Source organism: Elephantulus edwardii, unplaced genomic scaffold, assembly GCF_000299155.1.
Source record: "Elephantulus edwardii isolate Elephantulus edwardi_28Jun2011 unplaced genomic scaffold, EleEdw1.0 scaffold00007, whole genome shotgun sequence".
Classification (NCBI taxonomy): Eukaryota; Metazoa; Chordata; class Mammalia; order Macroscelidea; family Macroscelididae; genus Elephantulus; species Elephantulus edwardii.
The window spans coordinates 10,166,910-10,183,609 of NW_006399757.1; the positions used below are offsets into that span (position 1 = coordinate 10,166,910).

A 16,700-nucleotide genomic window follows, 5' to 3' on the forward strand; every position below is an offset into this window, starting at 1 on the left:
AAGCGTGGCTGTGGCATTGCCATTTCTTCCTACATTGAACCGGATAGTCTCCTACTATTCCCATGGAGGCTGCATACGACAGGAAAGGAAGCAGTCAGACCATAAAGGTGTTCGCTGTGGTACAGCAGTGTCTGTGTGACAGTACCCAGGAAGTGGCTTTATTGTTTGATGTGAAGAGTTAAATTTTCAGGTCAAATCCAAAGAAGGCATTGGCTATTGACACAAAAAAAAAAAGAGATTTGAAAAAACTCTTCTATAAACACAATCCACAGAAAAATGTCACTCATCAGTGAACGAAATGCTTCAGCAGAGAAAGGATGAGGCAAAGGGCATTCAGATTAGAGGGCTGAAGTATCATATCAGTAACACAGGTGACAGCATGAAAACCTTCAAAAACATTCTACTACTTTCAAGTCAGTTCTAATTCATAGTGATCTGACACTGGGTTTCCAAGGCTGTTAATGTTTTAAAGAAGAGACCACATGTCTTTCCCCAAGGAGAGTCTGGTGATTAGAAACACTGTGCTCCAAGGTTTCAGTACAAGTCAGATGGCAGCTCTTGGTGCCTAAAGGAGTCCTTGGGTGGTGCAAAAAGGCCAGAGCTTTGAACCCACTCCGAAGTGTGTGGTGTGTGTCTCCAACAGTTCAACTCTACCAGCTGCTCCATAAGAGAAAGATGGGTAGTTTCCTCCCTTTAACTTTTACAGTCTTGGAAACCTGATAGTGTCAGAATGAGCTGGACAGCAGTGGGGTTGGTTTTGGTTAGAGGGGCCTTGAAAGCAATCTATTTCTAAAATGTTGCAGCTTTTAAAAAAAAAAAAAAAACACAAAACACTTTGGACACCATATCTACCCTGCAAAACGCGAGGCTGATATGAATAGGAATCAACTAGCTTGGTTTGGTTTGGTTTGGTTTATTTGGCAACTTTGCTGCCTAAAGTGGACTGCCAAAAGAGCAAACAAAGCTGTCTTGGATAAAATATGGTCAGAGCGCTCGTTAAAGGTGCGAGTCCTTGGAAAATGATGCCATGCTTGGAAAAGTAGATGGTCAGATGAGGAAGTGCCTCAACAAGATAGAGTGACATAATGACTGCAACAACGGGTGTAAGAGCAGGGGTGACAGAAGAGATGGTTCAGGATCAGGCAGGATTCACTCTGTCCTATGTAGGTTTGCTACGAATGGGAGTCAACTCGACAGTACTTAACAACAGAGACACACCTTAGGGAGTGGAAAAGAAAACCAAGAACTTCCTTTGATTATTAGTTAGGACTCTGAACCAAGGAAAGCTTGTTTTTCAGCTCAGGCAGCACTGAGGGACGTGGTGATGCTGATTCCGAGATTCCACAACAACTGAAAAGGAACCACACCTCTACATCTTGGTCTCACTAGACAAAGATTATGATCGATTTCTTGGTGAAAAAGAGGTAAGATTTATATGAGAATCCAATCTCTCTGTGTGTAATATATCATTTATATACATGTATTATATATTATTATCCCTCAGTGATAAAAAAAATGAGTATAATAATTCTGAACCAGCTGAAAGTACTGTTTATTTTACTTGCTTGAGTTTTTCATATCATATCAAGTGTATGCAGAAAAAAATGTCTTGTGTCATAATAGGATACCTAATAGAATACAAAACAAACCCAATTTCACATTCTGTAAGTTACCAAATCTTTGAAGAAAAGTAATAGCCACACTAACACAATGAGAACTGTTAACTCAGGCTAGTGGCTAAAATGACTAAGAAATCACTATGTATATCAAAGGGATTTAGATGCTTAGCAAATACAGATGTTGTGTTAAAGGTAAATTTTCTTTTTTTTTAATGTTATGATCCTATTAAATATTTAATACGTTCTCATTTTGCTTTTCTAGTGCGTTAACTGTGGTCTGGCGCCATCTGCAGGTAGCCCATGCTAATTTCATCTGGCAGGAGATAAATTGTTAGGCAACTGAGGTTAAACTTGTTTCAAAAATGGTGGGAAAGACTTTTCTAGGCAATAAAAACATCAATAGAGTGGCACGTGTTTAACTTTCTTTTATTCTCTCAGAGAAGCTACGAGGGTTATAGAAGTAGATTATGCATTTATAAGTTTCTCACCGTTTTAGACAGGATCACTTTGCCCATTAGGCGCAGAAGTGTCTCTCAGTCTATTTCTCCCTCTTTAAACTGAGCCTACAGAGAGTAATTCCTCACAGATTAATCATAAAGATTAATTAACTTACTAAGGCAAGAGAAAGATGTATAGTCTCCTCTTGTTAATATTTGCAGCCTCAGAAACCCAATGGAGGGTCACTGAGTCAGAACCCACTCAGTAGTACTGAATTTGGGTTTTGGTGAGTCTAGCTCTGGCTGAATGGTTGTTGTTGTTGTTGTTGTTATGTGCCATCGAGTTGTTTTCGACTCATAGCGACCCTATGCACAACAGCCCTAAACCCTGCTCTATCCTGCGCCAACCGCACTGCCTCTGACACACCCATCCCGTCTAACATACTTTGGACACGTTGTGAGGAGAGACTGGTCCTTGGAGAAGGACATCATGCTTGGGAGGGTGGAGGGACAGTGCAGGAGCAGAAGGCCCTCTATGAGGTGGATTGATTCAGTGACTGGGATAATCGGGATGGGAATGTCAGAGACAGTGCGATTGGCACAGGACAGAGCAGGGTTTAGGGCTGTTGTACATAGGGTCGCTATGGGTCGCAAGCGACTCAACGGCACATAACAACAACAACCTTGCTTTCCATGAACAAATTAATTATTATCCCTTTTTAAAAAATCTTCATTTATGTCTTACCTATAGTTAGAAGACTATAGCAGCCTAGACAGTGTTTTCCCTTTTCGGCTTCTCTAGTCTATTTCCCATTTAACATACCACTCTGTCTCATAAGTAACTGCCATGAATTGTTAAGAAATAAAGAAATTATTAAGTAAAAGAAAACTAATTTTATACATTTTGCTTAATCTAATTTTACATGGTTTTAAATCTAGCACACAAATACTTGTTACATAACTATGGCAAAGGTGTGCTGCCAACTCAGAGGCACTTGGTTCAAATTCTGCAGCTGCTCTGTGAGAGAAAGATGTGTAATCTCTTCTCACCGATAGCCTGATAGCTGACCCTCTGGAAGGTTTTCAGAATGACATGCGAGGAGATTGCCCACCCTTATCCCATGGAGCAGCTGATGGATTCAAATTGTTTGCCTTTGGGATTGCACTGCAGCTTCTTGCTTCTAGGCCACCAGAGTTTCCAACATAAGCATATATAACTATATTATGAGCACCAAATATTTTCACTGTTTTGTTTTATTTTGAGGCAGTAGTTGTTGTTTTGTTGTGGTGTTTTATTTCTTAACTTTTTGTTTGGAGTAAAAGTTTCTAAAACAAATCAACTTTCTTTTCAATAATTCATACATTTTGTTTTGTGACACAGAATGAATGCACTCCCCACAAAAGCTCTTCTCCTAAGTCTTTCCTGTGTTTACATTTCCACTTGTCTTGTTTCCTATCCCTTCTTGCCTTCTGAGCTTTATCCCTGGGCAAAGGCCGTTCTTCAGTCTCAGAAGATTGCTTGTCCCAGAGAGAGCATACTTCCCTAGTGCTAAAATTCACTTCACACGTCTGTTTATTGTTTGAAAGCTGAACCATGAAGGTTAATGGATGATTCCCAAACAACATTGCCTTGAATTTAAATTTTATTTTGTATGTTGCTATTATAAGATTTGTTTTGCCATTTGTGAATATAATAACTTTCTAATTAATTTTATCAATTTTATGCTATTTCAACAGTTGACAGTAAAAGGAAAGAGCATTTAACAACCAAAACCTTTCATTATAATGTTAACATAAATAAATACAAAACAGACAAGACATTAAACAAGATCTATGATCTGAATTCTTTTGGAGAAATTCCTTATAAGGTGAACAGTGAAAGTTAAATATTTCTAATGCCTTTGTTTAAATCCTCACTCATCATTTACAAGATATTTTTCAAATAGACTTTCATTCAACTCTTAGTTAGGTTAACTGATGTGAAAATATCACATAAAATATTTTCTAATAAATGTAGCAAGTTGCTTTCTTTTCTAAACTCACATTATATTTTTAAGAAATTACATTCATTTGTATGAGTCATTAGTTTCCTATGGAGAAGTTTTATGTAAAATCTGTAAACCATAGCATTTCTTCATTATTAGCATGTACAGGTCCATTAAATCTGTTATAAATAGATAGTCTACTGATTAATATTTTAATTGTATCTTGTGATTCTTGGTGTGGAACTAGGAAATGTTTATAAAAAGTTTAATACATTAGTTTAGGCATTTCAGAATAGATGACTCGGAGCAATTAAAACTTTTTGAGTATAAAAAGTACATTGAAAGTCAATGACAAATTGCTGTTTGTATACTAAGCAAAACTCGAAAAGGTTGATGCAAAAATTTAATACATTTTCACAGTAGGTTTTTCAGTTTCAGTATAGCTTAAAAAAAATCATTTTTATTTACAGTGAGTTTTTTCTTCCTGTTCTTTCTGTGAATGATCAAGTTAATTTCAACACATAGCAGACTTATAGGGCAGAGGAGAACCATCTTATAGGGCTTCCTACTCTGTAACTCTTACAGGAGCAGATTACCAGCCAGTCTCACTAATTCTGACACACCAACCACCATCACCCAGTTATCATTATCAATCCATCTCATCCAGGGTCTTCTTCTCCTGCACTGTGTGTTCACCTTTCCAAGCATGACGTCCTTCTCCATGGACTGAACTCTCCTGACCACGTGCCCAAAGTAAGTGAGGCAGAGTTTCAAAATCCTAGCCTCCAAGGAGAGAGTTGGTTTCACCCTCTCCAAGACAGACCTATTTGTTTTCTTGGCAGTCCATGGTATGCTCAAGACTACTCTCCAGCACCACAAATCGAAGGCATCTATTGTTCTTCTGTCATCTTTAGTCATTGTCCAACTCTCTGGAGCATAACACGTAATTGAGAAGACCATGTCCTGGATTAGACTCACCTTTGTGTCTAGTCTGACATTGTTGTTCTTCAGCACTCTGGAGAGGTCCCTGACAGCAGATTTTCCCAATGCAATCCGGCTTTGATTTCCTGACTGCTGGTGTTAAGAGTGTTGATTGTGAACTCGAGCAAGCTGTAATTGTTAACAAACTCAATCTCTTCTCCATCTAATATGGTGCTTCCAATAGGCTCAGTGGTAAAAATCTTTGTCTTCTTGATGTAGAGCTTCAATCAATATTGAAAACTACAGTCTTGACCTTTTGCAGCAAGTGTTTCAGGTTTTTTTCGGTTTTGGTAAGCAAGCTTGTGTCATCTGCATTATCATAGATTGTTAATGTGTCTTTCCGAGTACAAAATAAATACCTAAAAACTTATATCTAAAAACTCATTTTCATTTTTATTTTTTAATTGGGAAAATATGAAATAATAATCAGTATTTTATATTCTCTTAAATCACTGTTTAAAACAACCATCCAGTAAATATGAAATAAGTCAAAATCTCTTTGATTCTAATACTGGATTCTGTCACTGAAAAGATTCTTACCAAAACTGAGTCATATTTTTATCCTAATAATGTCTTCCACCTAACCAAAGCAATAACAATGTCTTCCTTTATCTTACAGTTTATACATCACTTAGCAATGCTCTTTCTACTTAAAAGATGACTTTTATATTTGTCTATGTGATTTGATATGAGTTCCAATTTAAAGAAAATAATTTTTGAAACTTCTGTAGAAATTATGAATTAATGTGTATATCATCACTATTAATAAGAAAGAATTTCTAAAAAAAATTTAAAAAGCATTGAATGACATTTTTTAGGTCAAAGATGAAGAGTGGAGGAGACTTAGTGGGGCAAAGGGTAAGCACTCAGCTGCTGATCCAAAACTCAGTGGATTGAACAGATCAGTTCCTTTACTGAAGAAAAACCCCGGAAATCGACTTATTTAAATATTACGGAAATCCTAGGAGCAATTGTGCTATCATTTAAGATTCAGATAACATAGAATTGACTCAACAGCACATGACAACATAGGAAAGTAGAGAAAATACCTTCCTGGAGAAAGATGAACAGTTTCTCCCATCTGATTTACAGTCTTGAAAATCCAATGGAAGGTGAGTTATGAGTCAGCAATGAATTGAATTGACGTGATGGTCTGATGGTAAAGTGTGAAATGTATGTGGCTTCTCACCAAAAGAGCAACAATTTGACTCCATTTCGGTAGGGGGGGTAATTGGCAGTCTCCTCTAAAAATTTACCTCAGGAAACTGGCGCAATTGTTGTTAGGTGCTGTCAAATAGAGCACTTCAGTACAACTCATGGTGACCCTACTGAAACAGGTCTGAACCCTGTCCCATCCTGTGCCATCCTCACAATCTCTGACACACGCAGCCCACTGCTGCAGTTGCTGTGTGACTTTGTCTTGTTGGAGGATTCCTGTTTCACTGACCTTTCACCTTTCTAAGGAACATGGCATGATTATTATAAATTGGAAACAGGAGGAGTTTCTTGGTTGGTGGTACAGTGTCTCATTGCTAGGCTGAAGGGTCATCAGTTCAAATCCATCATCCAGCTCATGTGACAGCCTGCTTTCTGAAACCACTAGACTTTAGGTTTTATTTCACTTTTAAATCTGCAATTATTTACACCTGGGATAAATTTTTCTATTGTTTATTCTTTATTGGTATTACCCATTCTTTCGATGTTCACTTAAGTCTAATTTTGCTTTTCTAAAGTATCCACTTCATTTTGGACATCTGTAGGATTTGGGTTTCATGATGATCTCCCTCTTGACTTCAACACCAAAATGGGTCATGGTACCGAAAGAACAGAAAGATGGAAAGACATTTTGAGCTTCTCTTTTTGTGTGAACACAATGACTAAGTGAGCTTTTAAAATAAAAATGTCCATTTCTTCAAATTTACCAAGAATTAGTATAGACCAGTAGAAAGACTGGAGGGGAAAAACATTAGGATGCAACGTCACATTTACGATAATTACAATCATTTTTTTAAAATCTGCTATCTGTCTGTCTGTCAGTGGACTTGCCCTGCTGGCCTGTCATGATGGTGCTCGGGGTGGTATGGCAAGCAGCCCTGCAGGGCAGGAGCGGAGGGAGGAGCCCATGGCTCCTTGGGAGCATGGAGAGAAGCTTCAAAGTTCTGAGGAACACCAGAACTAGGAAGGAGTAGGTGGTGATCCTGGGAGCAGTGGTTGCCCCCAGGCACTCAAAGTGGTAGAAAGGACCATGCAGATTATTAGGCCCAAAAGACTTGAAGGGGAAGAGCTTCTAGGAGTGCTCTGGATGCGTGGGGGAGAGGTGGTTAAGGCTGTCCAGGAAACATGTTTGCAGGAAAAGGGATCCCAGGCAGGAGAGGGAACTCCGCACTAAAGGCATAGGATCCAGAGGTTCAGTAGTCGTCATATTAAATGCCTTCTATTATGACTCATAGTGATCCTATGAACAACAGATCTGACTTCATGACTATGAAGGGTTTTTTAGTGCATATGAAAGTTGTATTTACACTTCATTATAATCCGTTCAAGAAGATTTGATGAGACATTCTCTAGAGAGTTGCACTACTAACCTAAGGAATGCAAGTCTCCAGTGGTTTGAATCCACTTGTAGGCCGTTAGTCTCTGGTGTCCTTGCAAGTCACAGTCTTAGAAACCCCGATGGAGGATCACTGAGTCAGAACCAACTTGACAGCAGCGAGAAGCAGCAAGCTACTAAATGTGCAGTAGCACTGCCGAGAAGTTGAGATAGTGTTGGGATTTCACCCACATGTGACACAGAAAAACAGCGAGCCCATGCTGCTGGAAAAACAGAGTCTTGTTTAAGATCTATCAACAATCTGCGTTATGCAGATGACACAACCCTGCTTGCTGAAACTGAGGAGGACCTCATGCACTTGCTGCGAAGGGTCAAGGACTGCAGCCTTAAGAATGGACTGAGGCTCAACGTCAAGAAGACAAAGATTCTCACCACTGGACCAATCAGTAGCATCAGGATGGATGGTGAAGAGATTGAGATTGTTCACAGCTTCAGTTTGCTCGGCTCCACAGTCAACACTCTTGGCACCAGCAACCAGGAAATAAAAAAACGTATTGTGATGGGAAAGTCTGCAGTTAGGGACCTCTCTAAAGTACTCAAGAGCAACAGTGTCTCTCTGGAGACTAAGGTACGTCTGATACAGGCCATGGTCTTTGCAGTCACTTGTTATGCATTAGAGAGTTGGACAATGGCTAGGAAGGATAGAAGGAGAATTGATGCCTTTGAGCTGTGGTGCTGGAGAAGAGTATTGAATGTACCATGGATTGCCAAGAAAACAAACAGATTCATCCTAGAGAGGGTTAAACCAGGCTACTCCTTGGAGGCAAGGATTCTGGGGCTTCGTCTGACATACTTTGGACATGTTGTAAGGAGAGACATGGCCTTGGAGAGTGATGTCATGCTTGGTAGGGTAGAAGGACAGCACAGGAGGGGAAGACCCTCTATGAGGTGGATTGATTCAGTGACTGGGGTACTCGGGATGAGTGTGTCAGAGGCCATGCGATTGGCACAGGATAGAGCAGGGTTTAGGGCTGTTGTACTTGGGTCGCTATGAGTCGCAAACGACCCGACGGCACATAACAACAACAGTTATTTTAAGCAAAGACATTTGATTGAGTGGATCATTAAAAATTTATGGCTAACACTGAGAAGAATGAGAATCCCATCACACTTAATTGTGCTTTTGTGAAATCTGTATATAGACTGGAGTTCTGTTGGCCTACTGATAAGGAACATGGTTCAAATCCACTAGCTGGTCCTCAGGAGAAGGATGGGTAATATGCTCCTGTGTGATTTACTGCTTCTGAAACCCTGCTGGAGGGTCACCTATGGATCAATTGCGACTCCTAGACTAAGAAGCAATTGTCAGAACAGAACAAAGGAATATAGCATGATTTAAAATCAAGAAATGTTTGTGCCAGAGCTGTATCCTTTCTCCATGCCAATTAAGGCCAAAGAAGAGGTGATTAACCCCAGGGCAGTGGGGAGTACACGATGTAGGGTTTCACGGAGCAGAAAAGCACCTTGAACCCTGGAGAGCTAGAACCACTTCCTGGACAGCAGGCTGTGGTGTGCAGGGTGCTCTCCTTCACCTCTCCCTGGGCAGGCAGCATTGAAGTCATATCAGAGGCAAATGGCAGGAAGCTCGCAGCTAAGGAAGTTAAGTAATTTTCACATGTCAACCTTGCCTTTGGAACCAAACAGCCTCCATAATTGAAAACTGTGTGGTATTTTTATAACTGAAAAGTGATAGGTTTGATCTCCTAAAACAGATGACAGCAATAAAGAGCAAGCTACCTATCATTTCTATCTTAGCTCACTGTTGTCATTTTGGTATCACTGCCTTTCCTTCCTAAAACTGAGAACTGCATCTGCCACCACCTTCTTTGTTGTATGGCTCATTCTTCCCTAACTGAAAACCCAAATGCATTGCCTGCAAATTACTTTTGTCTCATCGTGGCCCCTCAGGACAGAGTACAACTATTGCATAGTGTTTACAATGTTGTAAATCTTCACAGAAGGAGACTGGAACATCTTTAGCCTGCCTCGATGCTGGTGGATTCAGCTGTAAATTTTTGCTTGCAGACAAGCCCAAGGCTCTTTTTGGTTCTGGGATAAGGCTTGCCAATGCAAAGTACTTGCCTGAGAACCAGAAGGTGAAAATACAGAAAAGCCATCATTCTTCAAAAATCTTTCATTTAGATTCTTATTTAGATGAAAACGTATTTGTTGCTTTCCAGAAAATTTAGAGATTCACCCTTTTGTCTCAGATGGTTAGTAATCATGTTTTTTAAGATTCTCAAGCCCTGTAGAATAACCCCATCAGCAAGGACTGCATGGGCTTACTTGTGCTTGTTGTTGTTATGCGTTGTCGAGTCACTTGCAACTCATAGTGACCCTATATATACCACAGCTCTGAACTCTGCTTTTTTTTTCTGAACTTTTCCTGAATTTTTATTCTGAATGAGTTATTGCAAACTGAATAGTGAAACCATTTTTTATTTGGGTAAAGGGAAAGTCCCTGCTCTAACTTAAGCCAATTTCACTGTCCCTGACACACCTACTTTCATTACCCTACTCACTGAGTCAATCCATCTCATGAAGGATCTTCCTCTCTTGAGCTGTCCCTCCATCTTTCCAAGCCTGTCTCTCTCCAAGAACTGGTCCCTCCTGGCAATATACCCAAAGTAAGTCAGACAAAGCTTCAAAATCCTTGCAAGGAGCAGCCTGGTTTCACCCTCTGCAGGACAAATCTGTTTGTTCTCTTAGCAGTCCATGGTGTATTCACTACACCATGTGGTGCTCTTCTCCAGCACCACAACTAAAAGGCATTGATTCTTCTCCTGTCATCCTTAATCATTGTCCGGTTGTTTGATGCACAGCAAGTAATTGTGAAGACCAAGGCTTGGACCAGGTGCTCTCTAGTCTCTAGACTGACATCGCTGTATTCAGTTCTCTGGAGAGGTCTTTGACAGCAGATTTCCCCAATGCAATTTATCTTTTGATATGCTGACTTCTGGTACCAAGAGTGTTGTTTGTGGAACCAAGCTTACTGATTGACTAATTAATCTGTAGTGAACACAGTTTGTTTTCACAATGAAGATTCTGCTTTCTGGTATGACTGGCATCTGTATCTTTTCTAATGCACAGCACCTTCCTTCAGAATCAAATCCTCCTTTCAAAACTATAATCCGTGCTAGGGACTGAGTAACAATGCAGCAGCTGGTGGGTTTGAACCATGTGCCTTTGCATTGATAGCATGACGTCTTATCATAAAGCCACCAAAACTCCCTAAACAAAGTAAACAAGAGCCTAATTTGCCTTATTTACGAATTCATAGTGAAGAGTTTCACATATTTGATATGGTGAAGCCTTGGTGAAATTGATAACTGCTGATTAGTTAAGTAAGCACAAGTCAACTCCTATTAACTTTCTTATTAGGTAACCTGTCCTTGTTCTCAAGTATTTGAGAACTCTAGGAAAGCTTTGAAAAGCACCTGTTTGGTGCTTCCTGTCAAGGCTTTCAGTATGAATCTGTCTGCCCTTCAGCAACCTCTGCCTTCCCAGCCCTACTCCAAGTCTTCAAGTGCCCAATAAATGTCAAATTCTGTGTTAAACCCCTAATATATGGAACATATCAAGTGATTTGTTGTGCTGGCTGATTCCTGTAAAAAGAGACAAAGTCACAGGAAGGATGGGAAAGATTTTGAATTATTAAATATTTTAAGTGATTGGAATAGTTGATGTATCTATTCAATGTACAAATATCAAATCACATTTCAGAGTCACAATTAAATATTCTTTTTTTTCTTTCTCTTCAGGTCTTTTGTTCATAGGGTGAAGGTAGTGTGTCAGAGATAATGAAATTGGCTCAAGATAGAGCAGAGTTCAGAGCTGTTGTACATGGGGTTGCTATGAGTTCAGGCAACTAGACAGCACATAACAACAGCAAAATGACAAACAGATGTCTTGGAGAAGGTGCAATCAGAATGCTCCTGGAGGTGAAGATGATTCAACTTTGCCTTACATACTTTAAGTACATTGCTAGGAGAGACTATTCATTGGAAAGTAACACCATGCTTGGGAAGGTGGATGGATGATTAAAGAAAGGAAGACCCTCAACAAGGTGAATTGACACAGTGTCTGCATCAGTGGGCTTGAGTGTGTCAGCGATTGTGGACAGCACAGGATCGGACAGGATTCAGATCTGTTGTTCACAGAGATTCTATGTATGTGTCATATTCAACTCGCTGGCACTTAACAACAACAATAGTGAAAACAGAGGGGCCATCCTTGGAAAAAGGCATCATTCTGGAAAAGAAAAAGGAAAGAGGATGACCTTGAACTAAATGGATTGACTGTAACAACTGCATGACAGAGATCGTGAGGCTGTCACAGAACAGGACGTGGTTCTGATCTGTTACTCATAGGGTCACTATGAGGAATAGTCAACTCGATGACGCCTAACAACAATAACAACACTGACAATTTTTATATTAGTTTCTACAGTCTTTAAAAAAATTCTCTTCTTAAGCCACATGCTTGTCATTTGTATGCTTGATTTCACTCAACGGTGTTTCACCTGCAGTAAGAAGATTATCAATTTTAAGTAAATACGATGAAATCATTTTAATCCCTAATCATAATTTTCTGCCTCCTTTTCTTTCCCGTAATACATAAGGTTCTTTAGGCTCTATGTTTGCTACTAAAGACTCAATAAAACTTTTATAAAATTAGGATCTAGTAAAGTGCTATCTGAAGAACAAAGAAGTGCTACTGAAGGGAACTTAAAGTGATCCCTTATAGCATTTTGACAAAGAGTTACATTATAGAAACCTCCAATTCCAATAAAACCAATTACATTTTTTTCCAATATCCTTCAGGGAGAGACTATATTCATAACATATTGCAACATTTCTCTCAAACTCCTTTTCTTATCCTTCTCTTCCCCTGCCTCTCTCTACTTCTCAATTCATTATAATAATAACAGCACACTCGTACACAATGCTTAATATAAGCTAGACTCTATTCTAGGCACTTCATACATATTAACCTACTTAATCCTTGCAAAACCTCATTAGGTGCAAATATTAACCCTGCATCACAGATGAGAAAACTGAGGTCACCAAGAGAAGATAAGAAATGGTCCACGGTAGGTGTATCAGGCAGATAAGCAAGCCTATGATGTTTCTGCAAACTTTTTATCTGTTTGCCTTCTTTAGTAAGGCAGCTCTAATGGCCGATTGGTAAAGAGCAGGGCTGCCAATCCAATGGCATGAGGTGAAAATCTCTTGATTGGCAGGAGACAAATAAACAATCTCCTCCTGTGCAATGTACAGTCTCTGCTGGAGTGTCAGCTATGAGTTGGTTCTGACACAACAGTACATAACAACCACCTCTTTAGTAGGAGTCGCTGGTGGTGCAGTTAGGTGTTCAGCTGCCAGCAGAAAGGTTAGCGGTTTACACCTTCCCAGAGGCACCAAGAAGGACAGGCCTAGTGATCTGCTCCCCAAATTTCTACTAAGTGGGATCACATGGGGGTCACAGGGTGTGGCTCCAGGAGTGAGACTGGACTCAATGCACCTTTATTAACACTCCTTTCTTTCCTGGCTCATTTCCCCCCTTCTCTGTGTCTTGTCTCTACCCAGTCTTTTTGGTGTAATTCTAGCAATCCAATCAATATCTTTCCTTTCTTCCTCACATCCATCACCTCAAGGGAACAGGCAGAAGCATCTACCACTGTGGGGGAAAGTATCTGTCTACTCAATTGACCTCTAAATTCCAAAATCCAAATTCTCGAAGAAAATGTCTCATGCTTTTTAAATCACAGTACTCCAGCATACACTGGTATTAAAACCAGTACAGATTCACTTTAATGATTTGAGTGGGGTTGGGGGAGTTTGGCTGCATTGTTTTATTTGACTATTAGACTATTATTGACTGTCCAACCTGGGCTTGTGTGTATGGACATTATTATTGTCAGGTTCTGATTCATGATCAATATCTTGGCATTTGATACCTAGAAATTTAAGATTAGAGGATAAATAAATAAATAACTAGACAACAGTTTAATCTTTAAAAACACAGAGCTGATCACAGAAACATGACCCACTGAAAGCTATTTAGGGCTACCTCAAGTCAAGGCATAGTGATTCATTGATTTAAGATGGATTAATATTTTCCCACTAACAACAGCAACAGATTTTTATTGAAAAAAATTCAAATATATACCTATTACACCTGTTCTTTCTGGAAATATCTAAGAAGTAACTCTGAATGAGGGCTCTGCTGAGGGAGAAGTCCACGGTGCTCAATGCTGGACACACAGGTGTGGATGCGCGGACAGTGGGCCTGTGACAGCTGAGCTGTGGCCCCGTGAGGGCAGCAGAGAAGGCAGAGTCCAGGGCAGAATTATTTTGATCTAGTATTTGACCATAGTATAAATAGTGGTATCTTAAATACATATTGTGGAATATTTGCTCTCTGCTGGCACCAGTGCTGTGAAATACTATGTTATATTTGACAGTTTTATTTACGCATTGAAATTCCTCAAGTACACATTAAAATTCTGTATAAAAATTTTATAGACACTAAAAAGTTATTATTTATAGTTTTAGAAAGAAGTAGTGAAACTGTGTATGTGTGTTCCATACCCACTCTCTTTGGAAATGAAAAAAAAAAGTAATAATAAAGTATTAACAGATAGGTGACAATTAACAAATAGACTATCTGGACAGATAAATATCAATCTAAAATACCTGAATTTTCTTTTCACATCTGACTCCGGAATATCCAGTTCTGCAAGAGCACACATTGGGAAACACACATCTGCCTCCATAAAGACACTTTGGATTGCAAATTGCTGCAAGACACCATTTTTCACAATTATCATCTTGTAATTTACTGTATTCTAGAAATTCAAAGCTATTTAGTAACTAGACCACTAAAGTGGGTCATAAGAAGCTATGAACGGCTTACAGTACTGCCATCTTCCTGCAAACAGAACACATAACCACATACCCTAAAATATCTAAATCTCTAAATACTAACTTTATAATTCTAGAAAAAATGTTATTGGAGCAAAGAAAAACTACATGTGCTACATTTTAAAATATTTTGCTTTAATTTCTTGAAAGACTCAAGTTGGTCACATTAAAAATGTTTATGATTTTCTTTTTAATAATTTAGCAAGAATTAAAAAGAATGCAATAATAACCAATTAATTTTTTTAAAAAAGCAAACAATGCCATGTACAATCAATCGGAGCTTAATATCAAACTCCTCTATTGGAACTTTATAGGTATCTTCACTCTGCTAGTACCAGAAGTTTCTCCCTTGAAATCTTTCCCAAGGAAAATATTTAAGAATCTATATGGACTACATATCTACATCTCCAAATACATATAAAGAAAATTTATAAAAATGTTGAAAATATAATCACATAACTGTAAGTACTTTAAATAGGTCCATTTACATAGTAAATGGGAGACAAAATTATGGACACTTCTTGGTCATAACCAAACACCATAAGGAAATAAATGAGTCACTTGAAGACTAAGGATCACTGTCTCAGGGGACATCAAGATTAATTAGCACAACATTATCCACAAAAATAATGCTCTACAGTCTACTTCTACACTAAGGGTGTATAGTTCCTAGGGTCTTAAATGCATGTAGGTGACTATTTAAGGATCTTCCCAACTGGTGCAAAGAGTGAAGAAAATTAAAGATGGATAAAAACAATTAGTCCAAAGGACTCATAAACCACGTGCACTTCAGTTTCCATGACCCAGAGACCGGAAGAACTAGATGGTGCCCAGTTACTACTGCTGTCTTTTCTGAATGGAATCGTGATAAACGTTAGAATGGAGAAAGATGAGGGATAAATTACAAATTACAAAAAAAAAAAAAAAGATCAGACTTACTGGTATAACAGTCTGATAGAACCCCCAAAACTGGTCATTAGTCACTATTCAAGGCTGGAATAGAAATTACCTCTTGGAAAGCAGCAGCCAAACAATAGACAGATCCATAAGTTGAACAGTAAAACCAGAGAGGTACTCAGTCCTTAGACCACTCAACCACAGACAGGATCACAAAGGCAGCACTTATTCAGGGATAAAGCTCATGAGAAGGCAGGGACAAGGAAGAAAGAAAAGTGGAAATGGGGATCACAGGGAAAATGTGGGAAGAGTGCTGTTACAAAGAGGAATTGTCATCAGTGTCACTAATATTCCCACCCAGGACCCCATCACGCCATGTGCTGCCACAGGCCTAAGCTGGGACCAGAGAAGGCTGTCCTGCACCATGGTATTCAAATGCCTGATTGCCTTTTTTTAAAAAAAAGATTATTTTTATCATTTACTGATTCACATACACCATTCCTATACATTGCGTTTCATTTATATACATTGTGTTTCAACATTATTTATATTGGGTTTCATACAATCATTCCCATACATTATGTTTTATAAACTTCATCTCCATTGATCCAGGCCTACCATTACCCGACCTTTTCAGTTCCCCACTGGTTCTTTCCTAGTTCTCTCATCTGATCTTTCTGTCTATGAAACTCTGTGATCTTGTGATTTTCTCCCCTCACCACTCACCTCCTCACCTCTCTTCATCAGAAATGAAGAAATTGAGGAGGTAATTTAAAAAACCTCCCCAAAACAACATAACTTAGAAGGATTGCCATCACAACCAACAACTAGCACTCTACAGTTGTTGTTGTTGTTGTAGTGTACCATAGAGTTGGAACCAAGCCATAACTGACCCTCTGGCAGTTTTCAGAGGTGGTTAATCGCATGGGAGGAGATTGCCCATCCTTCTCCTGTGGAGCAGCTAGCTGGTGGCCTCAAATCGTGTGCCTTTGGGATTGCAGGGCAGCATCTTGCCACTAGGCCACCAGAGCTCCTTAGAGAACACCTAGACTGACACAGACTTATATGAAATACTTGAACATATCAATCAGAAAAGAAGAAATTGAGCAGGTCATTAAAAAACCTTCCCCAAAACAACAACAAAACTCAGTTCAGACAGTTTCACCAGCAATTAGATTGAACATGCAGAGAAGAATTATCACTAATCCTACTTAAATATTTTAAGAATATATAAAAAATAATGA

At 39.1% G+C, this 16,700-nt stretch overlaps 1 protein-coding gene across 1 annotated transcript in view; it reads right to left on the reverse strand.

The window, feature by feature from the left end:
- Positions 1–16,700, reverse strand: part of VWDE (von Willebrand factor D and EGF domains) — a 129,953-nt gene that overhangs the window by 45,199 nt on the left and 68,054 nt on the right. The window contains exon 29 of the mRNA XM_006880378.1: positions 14,332–14,435. Within this exon, the coding sequence (XP_006880440.1) occupies positions 14,332–14,435 (104 nt within the window). The remainder of the gene's footprint in view (positions 1–14,331; positions 14,436–16,700) is intronic.